Genomic DNA, 19,826 nt, shown 5'->3' with positions numbered 1-19,826 from the left:
TGATCTCCCATTCCCCACTCACTGAAATCCTACCTCCTGCCCTGGAATATGAAGTAATATAGCACAGAGAAGTCTGCTTACAATCAGAAGATCTAAATTCAAGTGTTGGCTCTGTTGTTTTCTAGCTGTGTGCTCAGTGGCAAATCCAAGTTTGGTGGTGCTTGAACCTAATGCAATCATGGGTTCTTTCCTTAAGGTAAAGAATACACAATTATGAATGTGAAATTGTTAGGATTTCTGCCAGGGCCTTGAAGGGGCTTGTGCAAGTGAAGAGCTGAATGATACAGAACCTTCATTAGCTTCATTAAATCTGCCTGTCACATCATATCATCAAGCCTCAGTTATTTCATTCCTAAAATGGATTTAATCATGGCTGTCTGTCTTAAAGGAGTAGTTTAAGGAACAAGCAAGAGTAAATATTATGAGTGTTTTTGTTCAAAGTGATACATGCACACACACACACAAATACATATATAGTCTATAAATATATTATTATTGTAGTACATTCAGTTATTGATTTAATGTTTTGATTATACTATCTGTAGATTCCCTACTCAAATATTTGTCTCATTGTTTCTTTTTGGTTCATTGGGTCAGGGGCATTCTCAAGGTGCCCATACTTGAATTCCAGATTGGGAAAGTGTTAAATAAAATAAAAACAATCTTCTAAATCTTTCCAATATGTGGGATATAAACCATGACATGTCTCTGGACCCTTTCCACTCCATCATTGCATATGTAAATGGATTTTGGTATATTTCATTAGAGCCTCAATAAGTGTATTTGGAACTTCAAATATATTAGGAAATTGAAAAGACTACATACCTGGATGGTTATCAGTAAAATGTCTAAGGCTGTTGGCTCCTCGGGTGTTGACAGAGACTTCCTCTGGCTTTGCAGCTTTGAGATCTGCATCCATTTGCCATTAAAAAATGAATAGAGCATCTCCACCTCTCTGATGGTGACTATGAGGATGTTTCCATGCCGGTCTTTAATGGGCTCATAGTAAACTCTTCCCAAATTGTGTGTTCCAAGTAAATTCTAGAAGCAAATAAATTTCTGGTAGCTTATGTGATATACAAACAAAGCAACATAACTGCAACAAAGGACACTAAATAATTATCTGATGTTTCTGAGAAGCTGTGTGTTGTTTTTAGCAAACTTAATCCTAGAAAATGTGGCATCATAGAAATGTACTTAACAGAAGCTCAAAGAAAATGTCTTCACCATAAACCTGCAAAGATTATAGCAAGAGACACAAAAATTATGTTTTTTCAGCAAATTCAATACCTGTAAATATCTCTTACCCACATAGACACACCAACACATAAACCTCAGTCACCGGCACTTGAAGAGAATCCCAGATGTTTTAAAGAAAAATGCCTGATATTTCAAGTATGCTGCTTGTGGAGTTTTCAAGCGATCTACAGTACACTGGTGTGAAGTGGGGTTGTTTAAAATGAAGAAGTGAATTGACAATGTAGCACATTGTACAGGTCCCAAATGACTGCGCATTCCCTTCAAGATACTTTAATTGGGAGATTGGTCTGTTTAACTTACCTGCATTTCAGGGAGTTCTATTTATTTAAAACTTTGTTAAAATTGTTCATGAGCTAGGTCAACTGAGGCAGACAATGCTTCCAGAAAGGTAGGAAGGGAAAGATGCTGCATTAAATGTGGAAGGGCCCAGGTAGATGTTATTAAAATAAATTGTCACAAATATGAGGTTTTGAAGAGCACTGAGAGGAATAGGATAAAATACACTTTTACTTTTAATATCTCTGGTTTATTAAAATTATAAACCATCTCAGAACTCCTAGCTGTTATTTTTGTGAGCTTACATAAACATTGATGAGATAACCTATTAGCCAGAGAGCAGAAGTAGAACTGGAATTTGTAAAAGTAACAAGGATGACCTACCCAGTATCCACATCTACCAAAATATTGGAATATTCCCTCACAGGTAGGGACTGTGTCTTAATTTGTATTTTTTTTTTTAATTCACAAGGGCAGGACACATAAAGAAGAAATTTCACTAATTATTGACATTTGAAAATAGAGTTGGCAGGATTACTGTTTTTAACAATGGTCTAATCACTTAGATTATTCTTGTTCAATAATTGACTTCCAAATCACAGAGAAGTAACTGGGTAAGGCTTTTAAAGCCTGTCCTCTGTGGTAGTTTGCTGCAAAGTAATGCTGGCAAACAGCAGTTGTATGTTGGTAAACTGTCTATATAAAAAACAACTGGTTTATAGGATATGCCAATTTCTGTGGTGTAAATACTCCCACCATAAGCTGATTTCAAGCTACTACGGTTTGATAACAGGCTTTCAAAATTCCTGAATATTTAACAGTTGGCTTTCCTAAGCCAGTGCAGGTTGGCTCCAGCACACCACTGCTGTTAAGCCTTTAGTTATACTGGTGTTGAATTTCAGAGCTGGCTGCTATTCATTAACTCTTAGACTTCTGAAAAATTGTTTACTCTCTTTGGCCCCGAGTTTCATCATCTAATATTAAGGATCCTTACAGCTCAGATATCCCTTATCCTAATCCTTACTTTATAGAGTTTTGGGGTGATTACATGAGAAAATATTCTGTAAACTCTCAAGTTTGATACAAGGAAGGTCTGGGCTTTCTTTACTGCTCTAATTGGAATCCCACCCTGGCTTTCATTTAATCATTTTCAAGGCTCAGTCCATGTTTCACCCTCTCTGAAAGGACTTTCCCAACTCTCTCAGGTAGAATTTACCATCTCTTCTTTTGTCCCCTATTGTTCCCTGTACAAACTTGTGTCTTAGCATGACTCTGGTGCCCTTGCATATGGATGGATATATATGTCATGAGATCATGGTGGTTTGTCTCTGTATCTCAGGGTTCCTTGCACTGTGCCTGGCACATAGTAAGAGCTCAATAACTTTTTGTTGACTGAATTAATATATTATCATTAGGACACTGGAAAATACAATTTACTTTAAACCAAAGCTGCTGTGTAGATATTGAATGAGATGGTCATTTTTAAAGCAGTTATTATCAGTGGTTCATTATTGGCTTTGGACAGTGGTCGGCAAACTCATTAATCAACAGAGCCAAATATCAACAGTACAACGATTGAAATTTCTTTTGAGAGCCAAATTTTTTTAAACTTCTTCTAACGCCACTTCTTCAAAATAGACTCGCCCAGGCCGTGGTATTTTGTGGAAGAGCCACACTCAAGGGGCCAAAGAGCCGCATGTGGCTCGTGAGCTGCAGTTTGCCGACCACGGGCTTTGGATATGATGACTAAGGGGGTAAAAGTCTTCCTGAAATTCTTTATTGATATCAGATTGGGTTGGATAGCCAGCTCTAGGGAGCAGCCAATTTAAAAGCAGAATATCCTTGTGAAAATAAATTGCAACTATGTTCCAAGGGGGCAAATTTGAGGTTCTTTAGGACCTAATGGAAAAATAGACCACTTCAGTACCTGTCATGCAATAAACATTAGGAGATTTGAGAACCCTGATGATCCTACAAGATAAGGAGGAATAAAAGCCACCTGATGGCTCATAGGAATGCATCTTGGTTATAACCAGAATAAGTCACAGGCCTGTCAAAAGCCGTAGACAGATGCACAATATTTAGAGATCTTTGGTCAGTTTGGGGTGACACAGGAAGTTGAGGGAAGTCCAGAGTGGCGATATGAAGGCCTAAAAAAAAAAAAAAAAAAAAAAAAGAGGAAAATTTTGGGCAAACTTTCCTCCAGCTTGAAAAATGAAAAAGTCATAGTATTATTAAATTGTTACCTGGCTTTTACTCACTAACACTCATTTCTAAAAGCTGTGGAGGAGAAAAGTTTAATGTAATCCAATATATAGTGTCAGATTATTACTATATTTTGAGAATAAGTAGTTTGGACACCTCTTAATGTAAGAGCAATGTATACTTCTGCCTCTCGGGGCCTCTGTCATTTTCCTAAGAGTAGGAAAAACAATGTGGGGTCATAGCCACTTCAGGCTTTCTCTTTTATTTTTTAAGTCCAAATACTGGCAGATACTTGTCTCTCCTCTTGCCTAGGTAATATTAATCAAATTAAAGTCACTTCTAAATAGCTTCCAAATGATGCAGAATAGAATTTTACTTTGTAAAGAAAAATTATAATGTGGATAATATCTTCTATTTGAAATTTTTGTCTGCTTTTGTAAATGAACACATAATAAGGTGATGAAGTATTGGAAAGAATGCAGGCTTTGGAGTTATATAGATTTGTATTTGTATCCAGACTCTGCTACTTCCTATTTGTGTGACATTAGGCAAGTTATTTAACCTTCCCAGCGCAGTTTTATCATCTGTTAAACTAATATCAGTAATAGTACTTTCTCATCAGGGTGTGATGAGATTAAATGAGATATAGTTTATAAAACTCTTAGTACAGTGCCTGGCATCTGTTCTTTTAAATAAATGAAAGTTGTTGTTTCATGATTATTATTTATTACTAGAGGCCGGTGCACGAATTCATGCACGGGTGGGGTTTCTTGGCCTGGCCAGCGCCCATCTGGGCTGTGGGAGGTTGGCCAGGGGGAGGGACTGTGGGAGGTTCAGCCAGCCTGGGGGAGGGACTGTGGGAGGTTGGCCGGCCACAGGAGGTTGGCTGTGGGAGCGCACTGACCACCAGGGGGCAGCACCTGTGTTGAGCATCTGCCCCCTGGTGGTCAGTGCGCAACATAGTGACCAGTCATTCAGTCATTTGGTTGTTCAGTCGCTTAAACTGGAAAACAAGGTAAGAATACACAGTGGTTGGTAGGCACTGTGATGAAGGCAAGTCAAGGTGCTATGGAAACAGAGGACGGGAAGAAAGATGGTGATGAAGACATTTGTGTGCCTTGATAAAATGGGCCATTCTTAGAAGAGTGTGAGTAAGGGAATGGCATGGTCAGAATCTTTTGTCTATGCCTTATGCCAACCAAGCTATTTAATAATGCATTTTTACTTTCCTTAAGAACATTGTAAAAAAAATGTTAGGTTAGTAAAGAGACATAAAATATTAAGTGAGCATCAGTTTCCCCCAATTTATTTTTCTTCCTCTTTTGAAAAGTTTTTTTTATGCCTGTAACTGCCCCCTATGTCCCCCCACCCCCAAAACAACAACAACAACAACAAAACAACAACAAATCAAGTGGCTTCAATACAGGTTGGGGCAAAAGTAGTTTTAAGTTGTTCATATGGAATATAATACAATAACCAATAAACAATAGCACTAAATGGGAAGTGAGGAAGTAAGTGGAGAAGGAGTTTCAAGAACTTTGGGCCTAAGAAAGAGAAGAGAGTTTGGTAGTTGGGGTATGTGGGGTTGAGGAAGGGATTTGAGGGGAGGGTAAACTGGAGACATGAGTTATGTTTAAATAAGAAATCAGAGCATTTGAGGGAGAAGCCTTTGGTAGGAGGAGTGAGACTATTTGTTGGAATAGGAAGGAAGAGAAGGTAGGGTCAATGCAAGGAAGCTTTTAAATTTGGTGATGGAAAATAATTAATTCCCATTTGTTAATGAATTATACAGTGAAGTCATTGGCTGATGTGGGGATGAGTGTGGGGAAGGTGAAGGGATGTGGGATAATGGAGATGGTTTTAAATAGTTGTTTTATAGTTTGGGAAAGTGAATTTAGTAGAGAAATAGAATGTGATCACTAGGTAAGATTGTATGGTGGAATTGTAGTAGTGAATTTAACATAAAACCAGTCAACTGCATCCCATCTTGTTGGTGATTTTTTTCTATAGCAATATACAACTACTCCAGTATAGACATGTTGGATTCATCCAGACTTGGGATTTTTCCAAAAAATAATATGGAAGGAGACAGTGGCCAGAAATTTAGAATATTTTCAAGGAAGTGATTATGATGGGCCAAGGAATATAAGCTAGACAAGGAGGGAAATGCCTCAGAAGGTGGCTGATGCATTCATTATGAAAAGTTGTGGGGCCAAGGAAATCCAAGAGCTATGGGTGTAGTTGGGTAGGGAACACTGACCATCACAGCTTCCCCCTAGTTCCTCAGCATCTAACTGCACTGGCTTGTGACAGTCTGATTCTTCCAGTGTTACTGAAATCAGATGAAAGTGTTTTAGGAAGCCTTCAATAAACATACAATCAAAAAGCCTCATTTGAAATCCTAAGGTTATTCAGTCTGTGATCCAAGCATGTCTGGATTGTATGGTGGGCTAATGAGAGAGTCCATCCAATAAGGGCTCTGAGCCTCCTGGGAAAGAACTTTATCCTAATGAAGGAGCAGTTTGAGGTACAGTGAATTGGTCTAATTCAAGCTGATCAGTGATGAAAGGAAAAGAGTGCTTCACATTGAGCATAGTCATCATGGCCAAGCTCCAAGAACTTTTTCTTGAGTTGAAGGGGAAGATTCTGCAATCAAGAGAGTTGAAATGGAGAGCACTGTTTACTAAAATATCTGAGGCCAGTGAGGACACAAGGCAGTAAACCACTTATGTAATGGAACATAGCACGGAACATTCTTAAAAGTAAGAGTTACTTTGCAGAATTACTTATAATAGCAACACAATAATTATTATTATTGCAGGAAGTTGAATTATTGCGTGGATCAAGAAATGAAGTTCCTGTAATTGCAGGTGGTGGTGGTAGATTTTTTTTTGTTTTTTGTTTTTTGTTATGACCCTATTTTTATGCCTTGGCTAGGATAGCCTGGCCAAACACAGCTTACATAGATTCCTGTTATGCATATTTCTGGGGTTGATGTAACTGATAGCTTTGTAGGTAGATGCTCATTACTGTTAAAGGCTCAGAGATCTCTTAAAGACCCCAGTTCCATGTGGCAGATTTTTTCTGTTTTAGGAACCACAAATTCAGAGAATGTCAGAAAACAATGAAAGGAAAACCCAGAAGAACTTGGTTAGAACTCAAACTCTAGGAGGGACTCTGTAACCTACAAAGATTCTTGTAGGGATTAGAGACCTGATTTGATTAGGTTAATAGTACAGAAGGTTGAATACATTCATGGTTATAAGTAAGCTTTTAAGAGGTTTTATTTGTTTGTTTTGCTTTAAGCAAGCAAAAATGTATGCAAATACCTGTGTTTCACCAAAAGCATCAAGCCAAGAAACACCTCAAAATAGCTTCTTGGTCTCTTTCTCCATCTCCATACACTCATAAAGGCACAGGATGCCAGAGCAGCAAGGGCTCTTCAAGTGATCTACTCAAACTCCTCTAATTTTGCAAGTGATAAAACTGAGGCCCAGAATGGAGAAATGAGTTGGCTTATTAATATCAAATCCAGAACTCAAGTCTTCTTACTTCTTAGTTGGGGGTCATTCCTAGACTCTTCAAGAGAGAGCCCTACTCCTCTTCCAAGAGACTGCTAAAGGCACAGGTTCCCTACATGAACAGGTGTGCAGCAGCTCAAACTGAGAGTCCTTCATATGCTTCATAGGGTTCTGAAAGAGAAAGGATCCCACCATTTCCTTTCTGGGTCAGACTGGAATGGAATTGACCAAGTTTTTCTCAGATTCCTGTCGAGGTCTGGGTTGAAACCTGGCCCCTCACCTGTAGCTGGGCTGTTGCTGCGAGCATCTTCTGCCGAGTTTGCAGTACTGTGGATGAGGACATGGAGATAGGCACACTTTGCCTTAACCACCTTATATCTTCCCACATACAAGACAGCTGCAAAAGAAGTCACGAGGTCATATCATCATCCAAGCCAGTACATGATTTAGGTTGTGGCATCAAAGCACAGCAGGGAGAAGGAAATCTGACTCCTGATGTTTGTTCTCCAGTCCATTTTCAGATATGGGTGAAACAACTTTTTGATCTCTGTCCAATTGGAAAAAGATCTGAATGTTAATGAAACAGTCAGATCCACAGTTCAGTCTTTGCCAAACGATCCCATAACTCAGAATAGTGGAGACACAATCTGACAGGATGCAAGCTTCTTTGCTTTGAAAATGTAGCGTAGACACTGTTTTGGCATTTTGTATGACATAGGGCATATCAGAACTGAAAAACCTTTGAGGAAATTTACTCCCACCCCAATACTTTGATCACTGGAGACCCCTTAACTAAGGTTTCAGAGATTTGTGTGCAGTAACATTGGTGCAAAGTGGGAGTAAATAAAATCAGACTCAATATACCTTTGTGAACCACAGAAAATCTTGTGTGATGGAACTGGTGTGAGAGTCATCTATTTCAACGATCGGTATTTGATCTTCATTGGTGACTAACATATTGTCTTTGTAATAAAATATAACGGCTATGTAGAGTCCCCTAAAAAGAAAAGGCAAAATAAAAATTGTCTTTCACCATTTTCCTCTACCAAGCCTGAATCATGGTAAACTTTTTTTGGACATGAAAAGGATAATTTAAAATATACCTATGAGCATATTCTTGCTAAGAATCACAAGTTCACTGATCAGAACTCAGATAAATTACTGTCTTGTTCAAATTCTCAGGAGAAAAGTAAACTTCATATTCTTTTTAAAAAGTGTGATGGGTATATTTATTAAAAATTAAAATATGGTAAACATACAATGAGCTTCTGGTATATAACATAGTTATTCAGTATTTATATGACTTATGAAGTGATCATCACGATTTAAAAAAAAGAAAAATCTTGCCATTTGCGACAACATGGATGGACCTAGAGGGTTATATGCTAAGTGAAATAAGTCAGACAGAGAAGGACAAATACCGAATGATTTCACTTATATGTGGAATCTAATAAAGAAAAGTGAACAAAACAAAACAGCAACAAACTCATAGAAAGAGATCAAACTGATAATTGCCAGATCGGTGGCAGTAGGGTAGAAGGATGGGTGAAAAAGGTGGAGGGGAAAAGGAGGTATGAACTTCATATTCTTTTAATAACAAAAAAGTAATTTCAACTTAGTTTCTACTCAGAACCAAAACCAGCTGATTCCTGAGAAGTTAAAATTTTCTGAAAAAAACAAAAACAAAAAACAAACAAACTATAGTACCCACCGTTTCAAGGTCTTCACAAACTTGTTTGAGGAATGGAATAGGTGTTTCAGGCTCCTTGAGACTGACTGCTTGCGGCCTGTGGTTTGTAATTTTGAACTTTCTGGAACACAGAAAAAAAATACAGTGTAAATTCCATTGGCAGAAAACACTCCCAGTACCTTCTTTCCACCTTCCTGCCTTCTACTCCCCTGTCTCCTCAGTGTTATCCTCAGACTCATGTAGGGATTCAGCTCATTCATTCCTACAAGAAACTTTTGTATCTTGAGATGCCAGTGGTTAACTCAATGAACAGATCCTCAAAAATGTTGGCCATGAGTAACATAACTCCAGGGGAAAACCACTGGGATGTTTTGTTTATCCTCTCTGTATCAGCGGTTTATTATAAGGTGGGATAGTCGATTAAATTTTTTTTCTTTATAAAATTAATATAGGTATATTACAGAAAATGTGGAGAATAGAAAATAAAGAACAAAATCCCACCCATATCATCCCACCACTTTACTATAACCACCGCTAGCATTCTGGGAAGGTTTTTTTCCAGCATATGTGAGGGTTACAAACATAGTTGTAGGCTTAGGTATGATGATTATCCTTATTCAGGAGAAAAATTGAGACAGAAAGGTTAAGTGAGTTGTCCAAGATAAAAAAATGCCAATACCCAGAAAAACGGAGCCATTCATTTACTGAATAAGTATTTGTTGGGACACTACTGTGTGCAAGGTTTTGTGGCTACAGTGGTGAGCAAATCACCCATTGCATCTGTTCAGCTCTTCTATTCACAACCTGGAGCTCTCCCTGACAAAAGCAGTAGAGTTATTTGCAAACAGGCTCTATGGAGCTGAATGAGTTGATCACTGATTCTAATTCTTATCTTAAATGTAATGAAGGGAAGCTGAGGTTGGGCCATCATCAAACTTGTGACAGATCTGTCAGTGGGGATGAGAATATGGCCCATATTGGTTCTGTTAGACATGGAATCCTGGGCGATGGCCCATGGCTGAGGCCCAGTGTGATTCTGCCCATAATCCTATAGGAGCAGTTGGGAGTGAGCTGACACAAGCATTCATGCCAGCTTCAAGCTTGAGCTGGAAACAGTTATTCCTGGCAGAACAAAGCAAAAGCATTTTTTTCTGACTTGAACATGAATTCGGCTGGTTATATCCTGCTTGAAAATGATGCTGCTGGGACTTCCGGTTAAAGCAGCATATTGAATGTATTCATTACATACCGCTCTCTCCCCAAACCTCACAAAAAGCAGAGCAAAAAGATTGTAAAAATCTATAAAGACAAAGACATAAATCTATAAAGACAATGAGATGGGACAGGAGACAAAAGCAAGTGAATTTTGGTAGCTGGAAAGCAGATGGACAGATGGATTCAGCAGACTTTAGAAAGATGAATCCTAAGCCAGCCCTGGGGAAAGATGAGAAGTAACTTGACTCACCCTGTGGGCACTATGTACTGCTAGAAGTTGGGGGTGAACATGGAGCTAAAATCAGGGGGATGTGTTTAAGTCTGTTTAGTAAGTAGACTTCTAGATATCCTCCACTACCCTGTTTAGGTAGACAGACACCCCTTCCCCTCTCTAGAAAAAAGAGGCATATTCTCTGGAAAGCACAAAAACAGGTCGTTAGAGTGGGAAACACAGGGCACAGTTAAAAATGGGGGAGGAGGTGTTTCGTACTCAAAAGCAGGTGGATTAAATGAAAGCTTCTATACAGAGTACAGTATTTCCCCACTGGGCTCTTGGAACACTTATTTCCCCCAGGCAGGATACTGGAAAGAAACTTCTCTGGAGACTGACTGGCCAAAGAGAACATACCTAAAGATCCTGACATTGGCCTCACTGCTTTCCTAAAGATAAGGCCTTGCTAGATCACCTTACAGTGAAGCCTGTAAGTAAAGAGCCTTAGTGCTCAGAGCTTCCCAATAGCTATTGAGTTCTCTTCTGTTAAATCTAAGCACACGTCTAATGATCACCAGGTAGTTGCAAAGAACAGGTTAACAGGAAAGACAGAGGCCAAACCCAAAGAAATAAAAGAGCATTTTAGAGGAGAGACTAGGCTGAGAAAAAATATAAAGTGAAACAAAGCCTATCATTAATAGCCTGAGAAATAAGAAAAGTCATTGCCTCATAAAAACGATAGGAATCTGGAAGAGAAACATTCAGAGAATAAAACAGAGCATTGGAAATTAAAAATATTTTATCAAAGCCCTGGCTGGATAGCTCAGTTGGGTAGATCATTGTCCTGATACACCAAGATTGCACGTTCGATCTCTGGTCAGGGCACATACAAGAATCAACCAAATGAATGCATAAATAAGTGGAACAGCAAATTGATGTTTTTCCTCTCTCTCCTCCCCTCCCTCTCTTCCTTCCTTTCTCTCTTTCTAAAAAAATACATGTTATCAAAGTCTGAAAGACATAATAGAAAGCCTAGAAAATAAAGTTGGGGAAATTTAAAAGCACATGGGATGGGAAGGAGGAGAGGGAGGGGGAAAAAGGGAAAAAAATAAAGGGCTGGTCTCTGAGGTTTAGCATCTGAATAAGAGTTCTTGTAGGGAGAATGGAGAAAAGGGAGGGAAAGAAACAAAGAAATAATTTAAGAAAATATCCCCAAATTGAAGGTGCCTTCCATATATAAAAGGGCTTGCCAAGTGTGCAACACAACAGACAACAATAGAGCCACACAAAGGCACATAATAGTGAAATTTTAGAATACCGAATTTAAAAAGAAAACTTAAAATCTTAGAGAGCAGAAAAAAATAGGTGTTATACAAAACTTCTGCAATCAGAGAGCTAGAAGACAGTGAGGTCTGAAGGAAAATTATTTCAACGGCGAATTCCATACTTACCCAAATCCTTAGATAAATGTTAAGTAGAATAAATAGAATAAATCTTTAGACATTCAATGTATTCAAAAGTTAGCAACCAAGTATCTTCTCAGGAAGCTGCCAGAGAAAAGGCTTCCCAAAATGAGAGACTAACCCAAGAGAAAGAAAGACATGGGATAAAAAAAAAAAAAAAGAAGAAATCTAATCTTGGGAGAGTGGCATGAAGAGTCCTCAATATGGTGGTGAAAGGAGATCTTAGGGTGACAGCTGTGCACCAGACACAGAGGCAGCCAGTAACCAGTCTAGATTTGAGGAGGTCAGAGGGCTCCATGAGGAGTTTCTTTAAGAAGGTGCAGTTGAAACAATAGTAATGTTATCTGATTGTATTGAGAGAAAATTGATACAACTGGAGAATAGCTGAGCATCCTATAGGACCACTGTTCTTTGGAATGCACTTTGGGTACTGTTTAAGTATCCAGAGCATATCCTATATAATAAAAGCCCAGTGACTGAATGGCAGAACAACCGCAGCCCCTTGCCCCAGCCAGTCCCACCCCCAATTGGCCCCCATCGGGGTGGGCTGACTGGACCTCACCAGTGCACGAATTCGTACACCGGGCCTCTAGTTTCAATATAAAAAACAATCCTCTTTTCTGGGAAGTTCTACTTTATGTCTTACTCAGTCTTTCCGATAGTCCACATATATTTACATCTATGTGAGGAAATGCATGCACATGATAAAAGTTGATGGAAACCATAGAAATAATTGGGCTGTTTAGACAATCATTTCTTGACCACTGGATAGTAATCCAATAGTAATGGGGAGAGCATCTAAATCCTTAGGGAATACAAACAATATTTCCTTATCTTCATGAGTAGTTTTATCTTTTTCCCTCTGATAAAGATCAAACAAAATGTGGCTTATGAATTGCAAATAATTATCTATTCCATTGCTTTATTACCTTTGCCTGCCATATAGGAACCAGTGGGCAGGAGAATGATGAAGAGGCAGGAAAGGAGAAAATGAAGTAAGAAATCATAGATTCTTGTTTTAACCCTTCAGAAAAGATTTCCCTCTGCTTCCTCAGGGATGCTCACAGAGTTTTCTTGAAACTAAGAGATGCTAGCTGAGTTTTAAGTAGGTGTTAAGATGATCATACTTAGCATGAGTGCACCTTGCGTAAGGTGGAATGTTGAAGGCTCTGATCTGGGTAAAGTTTTCCTAGAGTTCTGGGAATGAATTCCCTCTGGGGTTTCCTTCTCAAGCTTTTTCCATGCATATTTACCTCTCCTAATGAACCATTCATTAGAACAATATTATTTTCTTGCAAACGCGTGTCCTCATTTCTAGTTATAGCAAAAATTTCTACAGTTTCATAGTTATACAGTAATTGGGAATAACATTTTGTTTACACCTCATCATAACTCAGCTAGCATCTCTTCATCTCAACCCTTGATTTTTTTACCTCCCAGGTCCAGCAGTGCCCTGAATCTAGGGAGTGCAATGTGGTTGGCGATCTGGTGGGTGAAGGAGCATGGAAAATGAAAACTTTATGGAGGCTTTAATTCTCCAAATAAAACTAAGTGCCTGTTCCACGAATCATTACACAGATCAGAAACCTAACCCTGTCCCATTGGAACAGTCCAAGTAGAAGAGAAGCTTTCAAAAGCTCCTCGAGAGATTTTCTGGGTGTAGTTGGCGGGTCTGTGGAAGGTATGCTCTACTTTGTCTTGAGCAGTAGTACAGGGGAAGATTAAAATTCAGGGTGAGGTTAAAGTCCAGAGCCCAATCCTGATGTAAGGATGGGAGACCAAAATGAGGTGTGACGACAATGAGGCTGGACTTGGAGACAGAAAATCTCAGTTGCTATCTTGATTCTATCTTTTCCTAGCATTGTGACCTTGGTCAAGTAACTTAGCCTCAGTGGTAATTGCCAAAATGAGGATGGAAAAGAGGTATTGGATGTGAAATTGCATGTAAACTTGATTGGAAGTATACACAAAGGTTTACTATTTTTGTTGCTGCTATAAATGGTTGTGCTTCCTCAGGGATGCTCACAGAGTTTTCTTTGGAGGTGAAACTTTTTAGGGTGAATATCCTCAAGACCCAGCACACTGAGGGGTTTTGCAAAGGGACAGTTCAAAGGGAAGAGAACTAATGGCAGCTGCTGTTTTTCTTGTGCTTGTTTTCAAACTATTCTTATAAAGAGAGGGTGAGAGAGAAAGGGAGGAAGGAGAGGGAAATCTTTTCTGAAGGGTTAAAGCAAGATAGTGCTGTAAAGTGATTCCAGATGTACAAATATTAATATCTCTCTCTCCCTGATGAATGAGAAGGTATGACCCAGTTAGGAAACTGCTAAAATTACCGGCGCCACCGAGACCTCAGTCGATGGCCCAGTGCAGATTTTTATCCTTACCTCGGCAACTATAATGCTGATGAAGGGCTCGGACCTGCTGCAGCAGACCTTCCAAAACTTCACTCTGTCCCTTGTGTCTGGGCTCTCTGTCGTCATAGTCTTTCCAGTCTATTGAACAAAAGAAACAAACAGAGTGAAATTTTAAAGCAGGGGAGGCCTCCCCACAGCCCTGCTTCGGGAGCTGAGTTTTGCTCATGCTGCCCACAGACTGTGGATAAGCACCCAGCATTTGCACAGCTAGGAAGCAGTGCCAAGGGTTTGGAGTCTGCCATTGTTCAGGGCCCTGTGCAAAACAGTAATTGTGGTTGGTTTCTCATGTTGGGCAGTTTTAGGGCAAAAGAAAATGGTAATGGAAAGCCAAAAGAAAATGGGGAATTTGGGAATCCAATTTCCCCTCCCCCAGCTCCTTATCCTCCTTTTCAGCACCCAGTGTCCTAATCAGTTCCCCTGCCATCTCTACTTAGCACCCCAGGTCTCAACTGGATTTCCACAGTAGGAAAGAAAGGGGTGGGAATGTGCAGACTAGATGAAATCTACAGTCCCAATGCTTTTATTGTAGGTTTCACACTTTTGGCCAAATTGACATTTCTTTCCAAGGAAAGAGCCCATGTCAGATGCCAAGAAATGGAAATCTACATTTTGCTCTAATGAATGTCTGCTTTGGTTAGCTGGCACGGCAACTCCTGCACATACTCTGAGCCACCAACCACCCTGTCTGCTCAGTCTCTAAATATACAGTATTAGCTTACATGGCAAATTTAAATTGCAATACCCACTGAGATTTTTCTCCCCCTTCTATTTTCATTCCATTTGGCAATAATGATATCAAGAGTAATAACCAGCATGGGACTAATGTCAAGTCTGTAATTCTGCTGTCTCCAACTCTGGATTTTTTTATTTTTTTTTAGCAGGTCAGTCAGTCATTTCATAGTCCATCCCTTCTTCTCTCTGTTTTCCTTCCCCCAAGTTTTACTTTCTGAACCTTTCAGAAACAAACAATTGAAGGAGCTTCTTAGTTAAAATGGTTTTTTCTAAAATGCTAGACTTTTTTTTTTCCCCTCCTAGAAAAGTCAGTTCGTTCATAAGTATATTGGAGGCTTAAATTTTAGTTGAATGATTTTCAAATTCCCTCCCCCTAGTTTTATTTTAAAATATGGAATCTCTCTTGTTTAGGTGCCATGACAGTTAAAGTTAGGTAGAAGTCTTCTACACTGGTCCATCCAAGGCCAAATAGTACAGCACATTTAGAAAGAACACAGACAGGTACTGGAGGCAGATAGACTTGGATGTGAATCCTGGCCCTTCTGATTCCTAGCTTAGTGACTGTAACTGAAGTAAGTTACTTACACTAACAGGGTCTCTACTCTAACATGAGAAAGGAGCATAGTGTCTACCTTGAAGTATTTTATGAGGATTAAATAAGAGGACTATGAGATATCCAGCACAATGTTACATAGAAGGCATTGTGTAAGTAATAACTTATTAAGATGAGTATTTATTGGTGGGGAATTAACTCCCGGAGTAGCAAGTATGTAAACATTCTTACCTTATCAGATGATCCCCTATGAAGGAGGAGGCCTCAGAGATATCCTAATCCTTCCTCTTTCCCACCCTCTGCCATGTACCATTCTCCATTTTACCTCTCACAAGACGGAGGCCAACAGATACCCATTCCAGTTCTACATTACTCAACTCTTGGTGGCATGGCCAGGACTGTCACATAGTCTTATGACCCTCCCTGTCATGCTCATTTACTTATACCATGCACGTGTTTGTTTTTTCTTTTGGGAAGGAGGGTCAGAGCTTGGTTGGCATCTGTGTGGTGTGGTTAGTTATGGTCAACTCTGGAGACAGGGAATTTGCATAGGTGCTTTCTGTAGACTCTGTTCCTTGTGGGCAGGAACCGTGACTTAATTTCTCTTTGTCTCAGGTTTCTTCTCTGTAAAGTGAATTTTTGAGTCTCTTTTTATCTGAGATTTCAAAGAAGTAATGAAAGAGATTGGTTTCCTTATTATCTTTGGGCACATAGGAGACACTCATTAAATGTTGGTGAGGCATTGTGAGTAGCTGTGTGAAGGTGTTCAGGTAGGATGGACTAGGAAAGGGCTTTTATTGGGAAATTTGGAAATGTTTGAGGAAATTAATTCCAAGTACTATTTGCAGTGTCCCTGTTGTCTGTTCACAGTGAGAATAAACATTATTCTCATGGATTTCCAAATGAGTTTGTTCCCCTAGCTGAATAAATATATCTGAAATCCTCATGATAAGATGAGCAATGTAGTTTACTTGAGTATGACTCCTGGGTGGCTGAATTACTGCCTGGCCCTGAACATGCTAATACATTCTAATGAGTGTTAATACTGCTGTCAATGCAAGGGGAGATGAAATGGACCTGGCTCTTTCAGCCGAGTCCTATTACATCAGAGTCGAGCTCGAGCTGATGACTTTATGATACATTAGAAAATTGCTAATGCTAAATTGCAGCCCGAGTGAACGCTGGACACGATGCCAAGGTTTTTGGAAAGAATGAGTTTTTCTCATAGATGTTTGGAAGGTTCTGACGACTACATAAAATAGGAGACTTTAGGGATGAGGGAGAAAATTGAAAATATATTAAGAAATCAGGAACCTGACAGGAATAAACTTGGTGTGGTAAGAAAAGAGCAGATTGTGCCACATAATACAGTTCACTGTTCTGGTAATGAGACACTTCAATTGCAACACAATGCAGAGCTTACATTCGCTGGCGATATCAGGGTTTTCCTGATCGTAACTCAGACAAGCCTGTCTGGGTCCTTTTCTCTTATTATGTACCCCACCATATAACATAAGTCTATAAAAACACATTAAGGCCTTTTGTAAAAATATTAAAAAAAGTTTTATAGCTTACTGGAACATATTACCCAATTTCCAATTACTCTGTCATGTTAGAATACATTGTCTTCTGGGTAAATATTTGAATACTGATACATGTTACATCACAATGTCATACTCTGTTTGTAAATAGAACCAGAGTGTTTTTATATTGTTCTTTCCAAGTGATATGGCATGTCTGCAGCAACTGTAATGACATGTTTGCATTTAAGCTCTTTGCCAGATACCCCTACTAATCCATTGTGCTGTTTTTGAAAGCACTGCCATTTTGCTATGTTAATTAGCAAGCAATAAGTGAATATTCCAGTCTTGGACAACTGTTCTTGTCATTTTGGAGAGAGCTCTTCACATGAGCTGTGAGGAAGAGTGTCTGAATAAAATGTGTTTATAGAACCAGACATGTGATGTTTATAAGTAAACACATCCACATGCAGATCTGAATTTGCACGGGGTGTGCATTTGGAGTGGGTTTCCCACTGCCCTACCTTCAAGTGAGCTGAGGCTAGCTTTTTTTTTTCCTTTTCTCTCTTCTATCCCTCCATTTCCAATAATACATACCCATTTCCTTTTCTTCTTGGAAAGAGATTGGTTCCCTTCTTATCTTAATATTTCAATATTCCCAGTTTGTATTTCTGACAAGTCTTCAATAAGAAAGATGTCTAAATTAGATTGGAATCCTTAAATCATTAAATGCTAGGGGATTCAGGAGCCTTATAGAGTCTCTGGTATCAGTGATCTAAGGCTCTGTATGACCTGGATTAGCTATCTGAATCCACCAGAAATGGGAGTCAGGAATGGTTGGCTGGCTCTTAGTTGGTTTGTCTGCCTGATAATGGGGCACTAGTTACCCCTGGTCTAGATAGCGGGTCTTGAGCTGTTTGGACTTGGATCCTGGCTTAGCCACATACCAGAGTTATAACCTTAAGTAAGGCAACATCCTCTCTGAATCATTATTTCCTTATTATTATATTAGACCTGACTTTAGTGCTTGCTAGTTTGGTGATGCGGGGCTCTGTGTGTGTATTTGCCTCTCTATGTTAATAGTTCTCTCATCAGTAAAATGGGTCTAAGAATAAAATTCAACTCAGTAGGTTTGTTATAAAGATTAAAAGAGTTAACCCATGATAAATTCTTAGATTAACACACAGCATATAATGAGTCTTATAAATGTTAGCTCTGATGCTGCTAGTGATGTTAATGATGCTGCTGATGCTGCTTATCCACAAGACGGAACAGTAATGACTGATTGTTGTGAGGATTAAGTGAGATACTGAATGGGAAACCCCACTGATTTGTGATTGGTCCTGGGAAAAGAGTTATCATAATACTCGAAAAATATTATAAATATAAAAAAGAAAACTCATAACTCAAATATCCACTATTAAATTTGGAGAGTTCTATGCAGACACACCTATCCTTCCTATATAATAAAGAGGTAATATGCAAATTGACCATCAGTCCAACATACAAGATGGCCGCCCCCATGTGGACACAAGATGGCCAGCAGGGGAGGGCAGTTGGGGTTGACCAGGCCTGCAGGGGAGGGCAGTTCGGGGGGACCAAGCCTGCAGGGGAGGACAATTGGGGGGACCAGGCTGGCAGGGGAGGGCAGTGAGGGGCAATTGGGCCGGCAGGGGAGGGCAGTTAGGGACGACTAGGCTGGCAAGGGAGGGAAGTTAGGGGTGACCGGGCCAGCAGGGGAGGGCAGTTGGGGGCGACCAGGCCTGCAGGGGAGGACAGTTAGGGGTGACCAGGTTGGCAGGGGAGGGCAGTTAAGGGCAATTGGGCTGGCAGGGGAGTGGTTAGGTGTCGATCAGGCTGGCAGGGGAGTGGTTAGGGGGTGATCAGGCTGGCAGGCAGAAGTGATTAGGGGCAATCAGGCAGGCAGGCAGGCAGGTGAGTGGTTGGGAGCCAGCAGTCCTGGATTGTGAGAGGGATGTCTGACTGCCCATTTAGGCCCGATCCCATGAGGATCGGGCCTAAAAGGGGTCCCAGATTGGAGAGGGTGCAGGCTGGGCTGAGGGACACCCTCCCCCTGTGCACAAATTTCATGCACCGGGCCTCTAGTCTCATTATAGTCAAACTCACAGTTTAAATGTTATATAAGAATCTTGCATTTTTTTACACAAAGCTTATACTGTAAGAATTTCTTCAACACAATGAATGTTTTGTAAAACACCATCTTGTTCTGTAGTATAGATACTATATCATACTTTATTTAACCATTAAGTTAATATCTAATACTAGAGGCCCGGTGCACGAAATTCGTGCCGGGGATATGTGTCCCTCAGCCCAGCCTACACCCTCTCCAATCTGGGACCCCCTGAGGGATGTCTGACTGCCTGTTTAGGCCCGATCTCACAATTCAGGACTGCTGGCTCCCAACTGCTCGCCTGCCTCTGCCTGATTGCCCCTAACTGCTTCTGTCTGCTAACCTGATCACCACCTAACCACTCCATTGCCAGCATGATCGATGCCTAACTGCTCCCTAGCTGGCCCGATTGCCCCTAATTGTCCTTCCCTGCAGACCCGGTCACCCCTAACTGCCTTCCCCTGCAGGCCTGGTGCCCCCCCAACTTCCCTCCCCTGTAGGACTGGTCCCTTCAAACTGCCCTCCCCTGCAGGCCTGGTTCCCCCAAACTGCCCTCCCCTGCAGGCCTGGGTTCCTCCCAACTGCCCTCCCCTGCTGGCCCGGTCACCCCTAACTGCCCTCCCTTGCTGGCCTGG

At 40.3% G+C, this 19,826-nt stretch overlaps 1 protein-coding gene and 1 long non-coding RNA gene across 2 annotated transcripts in view; one reads left to right on the top strand and one right to left on the bottom strand.

The window, feature by feature from the left end:
• Positions 1 to 19,826, bottom strand: part of ANKFN1 (ankyrin repeat and fibronectin type III domain containing 1) — a 221,931-nt gene that overhangs the window by 41,116 nt on the left and 160,989 nt on the right. The window contains exons 9-13 of the mRNA XM_054709322.1: positions 14,226 to 14,333; positions 8,974 to 9,073; positions 8,127 to 8,259; positions 7,543 to 7,659; positions 826 to 1,041 (exon numbers count right to left, since the gene is read on the bottom strand). Of these exons, the coding sequence (XP_054565297.1) occupies positions 826 to 1,041; positions 7,543 to 7,659; positions 8,127 to 8,259; positions 8,974 to 9,073; positions 14,226 to 14,333 (674 nt within the window). The remainder of the gene's footprint in view (positions 1 to 825; positions 1,042 to 7,542; positions 7,660 to 8,126; positions 8,260 to 8,973; positions 9,074 to 14,225; positions 14,334 to 19,826) is intronic.
• Positions 1 to 19,826, top strand: part of LOC129147384 (uncharacterized) — a 125,643-nt gene that overhangs the window by 40,080 nt on the left and 65,737 nt on the right. The window lies entirely within an intron of this gene.

This window comes from Eptesicus fuscus, chromosome 20, assembly GCF_027574615.1.
Source record: "Eptesicus fuscus isolate TK198812 chromosome 20, DD_ASM_mEF_20220401, whole genome shotgun sequence".
Lineage (NCBI taxonomy): Eukaryota > Metazoa > Chordata > Mammalia > Chiroptera > Vespertilionidae > Eptesicus > Eptesicus fuscus.
Note: the sequence above shows the minus strand (reverse complement) of the source record. Positions and strands in the feature narration are given on the sequence as shown.